The 4,367-nt window shown below is 45.7% G+C and overlaps 1 protein-coding gene across 14 annotated transcripts in view; it reads left to right on the top strand.

The window, feature by feature from the left end:
* The first annotated feature begins 635 nt into the window (after positions 1-635).
* cask (calcium/calmodulin dependent serine protein kinase) overlaps positions 636-4,367 on the top strand; it is a 111,853-nt gene continuing 108,121 nt past the window's right edge. For all 14 annotated transcript variants that reach the window (XM_022767343.1, XM_022767340.1, XM_022767344.1 and 11 more), the window contains exon 1: positions 636-1,591. In XM_022767343.1, the coding sequence (XP_022623064.1) occupies positions 1,533-1,591 (59 nt within the window). In that variant the 5' untranslated portion in view covers positions 636-1,532. The remainder of the gene's footprint in view (positions 1,592-4,367) is intronic.

Raw genomic sequence — 4,367 nt, 5'->3', positions numbered from 1 at the left:
TTTTGAAAAGCACTATATTGATAAAAGTTATTATTACTATTATGACTGCAGATTCATTTTCTGTCAATCAACTTATCGATTAATTGACTGATGGTTTCAGCCCTACAGCCCTGTGCTTCTGTGCTAAAAATCTGAATAAATGGAGTAAAATCAATCAATCAATAAGTCAACCAAACTTTATGGTTTTTACAGGTTAATACAATTCAAAGTACTTTATTGAAAAGTTTACAGAAAAGTTAATATATGCAGTATAAATAATATGAAATATAAATAAGTATTGAAAATAGATAAAAAAAAATAGTAACAAATAAATCGATTAGAGGCAATAGAACATTTTAAACCATGAATACAATAAAATAAATGATTAAATAAAATAAGTAATGGTTGTAAAACAGTCTAATTAAAAACCAGGCCAAAGAGGTCGCTAAAGAGAAAGCTAACTTCTTAATTTAAACATGGTAGTTTCATTTAAGGACACTCTTCATTCATACTCCTCCTCGCTTCCGACTGGGAACTCCGCTTCAGGTCTATCCATTCAAAAAGTCCCGAGGAAACTGCGATTTCAGAAAATCCTTTATGGCGCCGCCGCTCCGCCATGTTGGCTCAAAGCCTATAGTCCTCGACGGAGAACCCTGGGCAACGGCTTGGCGCCGAAATGGAGGACGGCGGAGCAGTTTCATAACCCCCGTGTGGGCGGAGCTTGGTTTTCTGGAAGCTCCGCGGAGATAAACGTCCGGGCAGACGGGCGACGGTGGGAGGAAGAAAACACTCACCAACGGCTGGGAAGTGTTTCCGAGCCGCGGAGAAGGAGAGCGGAGACCGGAGCTTTCTGAAAGTGTACGGCGGGCGACTTGTCAGTTATATCACAGGACTGTGTGTTTGTGTTTGTGTTTGTGTGTGTGTGTGTGCGCGCGGGTGTGTGTGCGCATCCCTGAAAAGTGGAACCCGTTCGGCTCTTCGGGATGTGAAGATCCGCGTAGCCCACCTGGATCGGTGCTGTAACCCGAGCCTGATGTAGTACACAGTCCACGGGGTCTGCTCGGGCAATTCATCCCCTCTCAAGCCAGCGAAGCAGCCGGAGCCGCCAACGGCAGCAAGCACACAGACACACCGGCGGAGTAGTTTACTATAATGTTTGCTTTTTGACACGAAGGGGCACGATACCGGGAAGCTGTGGGAAAGGCGGGGCCGAACCGGTGGACTCCCCAAACTGGATTATTGAGCTCTCCCTGTGCCGATTCACCCACAGCGACGCAGCGGTTTTTTGTGGAGGTGAGGGGGGGCGGGGGGTCGACGAAAAGGAGGCAACAACCGGGATTTAGAAACCTTTCTTTGGAACTCTTTACCGACTACCCTGCAGCTGACGACACGGCCGGTGTGTTGTCCGTTATTCCTGCCAAACGGTCAGCTGCCCCCGCCTCCCTGCCCCCACGCCGGCCTCCGGTTTTCACCATTTTTTTTTTAGGAGCATATAACCGGGTTTGGGACGCATATTTTTGGGGATAATTCTTTCCCCCAGCCGGGGTCGGACTATGGCGGACGACGACATTCTCTTTGAAGATGTGTACGAGCTCTGTGAGGTCATTGGCAAGTAAGTGCTGCGTTTTCTCATTTTATTTCACTGTTTTTTTTTTTTACGGTTAACGTCACCGGGGCTTTCCAATTAGCTCCTCATAATATCCCGGGGGGTACGGCACGCACACGTACACGCACGAAAAAGCGTGGAGATATTTGTGTGGTCATCACAAGCAACTGTATAGCGACCTTTAAATCGTATTTATGCTGCTTCACCCCCCCCCCCCCCCCCACACACACACACACACACACACATTATCTTAAATAGACGCAGGCCTATCCCACAACAATTAAACATTATTGGCTTTTTATTTCGTGATAACAGTTGTTGCATTCCCAGTTCCTCTTTCAGCATGCAGATAAGATCCAGTGTTTATCATCCTCCTGCACGGGGCTGTGTGTGTGTTACAGTTGCCCCCCACACTTACAGTACTTTCGTATGATACCTTGTGCTTTGACCTAGTGGCAGTTGTTGGCAACTCGCTGCAGAGATTAAAGGGCAGGGCACACACACACACACACACGCACACGCACACACACCATCGTTGAGTCATGCACACACCGCACATCTGGTCATCGTTAGTGCCTGTGAAGGTTTCATCCAGGCCACTTGGAAAAATATCCACAGCAAGTGAGGGTAAGAATTGGGAATGTTTTTGCACAGAGACGGTTCCAACATTTCAACCAACCAGACCCCTATATTAGGACATAATGGAAATATACAGTGAAAACGTATATCACGTCTGTGTGAACAAACATACTTGGCAGCAGTGACACCTCTGTAAACTCCCTGCAGAGTATGACAGGTGAATTATATTGTGGTTGCTGCAATTACCTCTCTTTTCGTAACCCTGCTTTAGAAGTCAGGGCGGTGACAGAGCCTGGTATATCATTAACATTTATATAATATATAATTACAATCCATTGCAACCAAGTAGAAGTGTTGTGACAGTGTTGTGCGTGTGAAAGCTGCTGCTGCTGCTGTGAGGACTAATAACCAAGACCACTTAAAAAACAATGGCAGCAGTATCAGTCCATACAGGTCCAGCGTCTCCAGTTATTAGCCTTTATCTTATTGCATTTGTCTTTTTGTTCTGATAAATAGCTGTAGTACCTGCTCCACACCTGGGACTTTCCAACTTGATATGGCACATAAAGGAAGTGAGGAGAGGCAGTAAAGAGACGGTCTGCCTTGTTTTGGTAGTCAGCCAAGGAGGTTGAGTGAGTGGGGAGAATCTGTTCTGAGGGGAAAAACTGTTTCTGCTTCGACCGACGCATGAATAACCGCCTGTGTCATCCAAACTGCTGGTCCTGAGTGAAGCACTTCATTGGGCGTACAAACAGAAGCTCCATGTGAATCAGGGAGCTTGGCAGGCCTTGACAGACACAGTCAGTCAGCCAGTCAGTCATAGCGGGCCGACTGGTTATGGGACTTCTGCGCCTGTGTCACAGAGATGGTTGGCTGTTTGACAGGGGTGATAAGACCTGCACCACAAAGTACATGTTGAGGCAAGCCTGAAAACGGCGGGTGCTCCATTTAAAAAAACAAAAACAAAAAAAAACATTTTTTTTATCCCACACTGTCTCAAATAATTTCTTTGTCTCTCACTCAAACGCACACAAGCGTGGACCCAGAGGAATCCTCCTGCTCCATCTGTCCTCTGCCTTCATGTAGTAATGTAAGAATAGGAAAATCACCATTTTTAAATAAGTGTTCAGCCAAGACAGGAGGAGCACTTTAAAGCCAAATGCACTGAGTCAGCCAGACACACACACACACACACACACACACACACACGGTCTGAGTTTTCTGAATCGGAGCCGTACTCGTTGTGTTCAACAGACTGTCTGTGATTTACGGGTAGCAGAAGGAGAGAGCGGCCTTTTATCAGTCGACCTGCTGTTCTCTGTGAGAAGAGCTGCCGCAGCCACAGCTTCTTTTAAACTCTCCACTCAAGAACAACTAAAATACCCCCTTACTCTCTGGACCTTGTTCTGCAGGGTTCAACCCATGTCGTCGCGTTAATATAAAAGTTTAATATCATGATTATAGTGACCAGAATTATCACGGTGTTGTTAAAATGTGCTGAAAATATTCAAAAAGTTTTATCATGTAAACCACAAAAAACATGTAAAATAAAAACACGTCCAACACATCTGTGTCACAGATGTGGACAAGGGAGCCACAGCAGTACGGGGTTTACCTGCTGCATGCTCGCTCTGTTAACAAGGGAAAAGCAAATGAACTATTATATTATTATTATCATTATTATTATTATTTGTTATTGTTTTCCAAGCTGTAACGTCTTTCAGTGCAGAAACACCGTGAACACACCTGTCACCTGCCCAGCACAGACACGCCGGTTACCGGTTCACACGGAGGCTAGCAGCTCACTGTTTGTGTGTGTGTGTGTGTGTTCTGTAAGTGCATGTGACGACATCGCTTCACACCTGCACAAACGAATCGCACCGAGGGGGAAATCGAACCAGGGTTCGGTTAAACCGGACTAGAAAGCGCAGGTGTGTAAACATCCTAAAGAATCCTGCTAATACCTGCTAACTTTGCTGTAAAGGGTGTTGCTGTTGCTGGTTGATGCTGTACAGAACCTAATGTGAGTTAGATTAACCACGGTTATAGTGATAATTAAAATTTAAACAGTAATGCTAACCGCATTTCTACTGCGATAGAGCGTGAAACCGGTAACTGCTTCATCTCCACAGTCGCAGATACAGGCCTGTGTGTGTGTGTGTGTGTGTGTGTGTGTGTGTGTGTGTGTGTGTGTGTGTGTGTG

Source organism: Seriola dumerili, unplaced genomic scaffold, assembly GCF_002260705.1.
Source record: "Seriola dumerili isolate Sdu_G_001 unplaced genomic scaffold, Sdu_1.0 BDQW01001125.1, whole genome shotgun sequence".
Taxonomy (NCBI): Eukaryota; Metazoa; Chordata; class Actinopteri; order Carangiformes; family Carangidae; genus Seriola; species Seriola dumerili.
The sequence above is the reverse complement of the archived record's forward strand: the minus strand, read 5'-3'. Positions and strand labels throughout refer to the sequence as shown.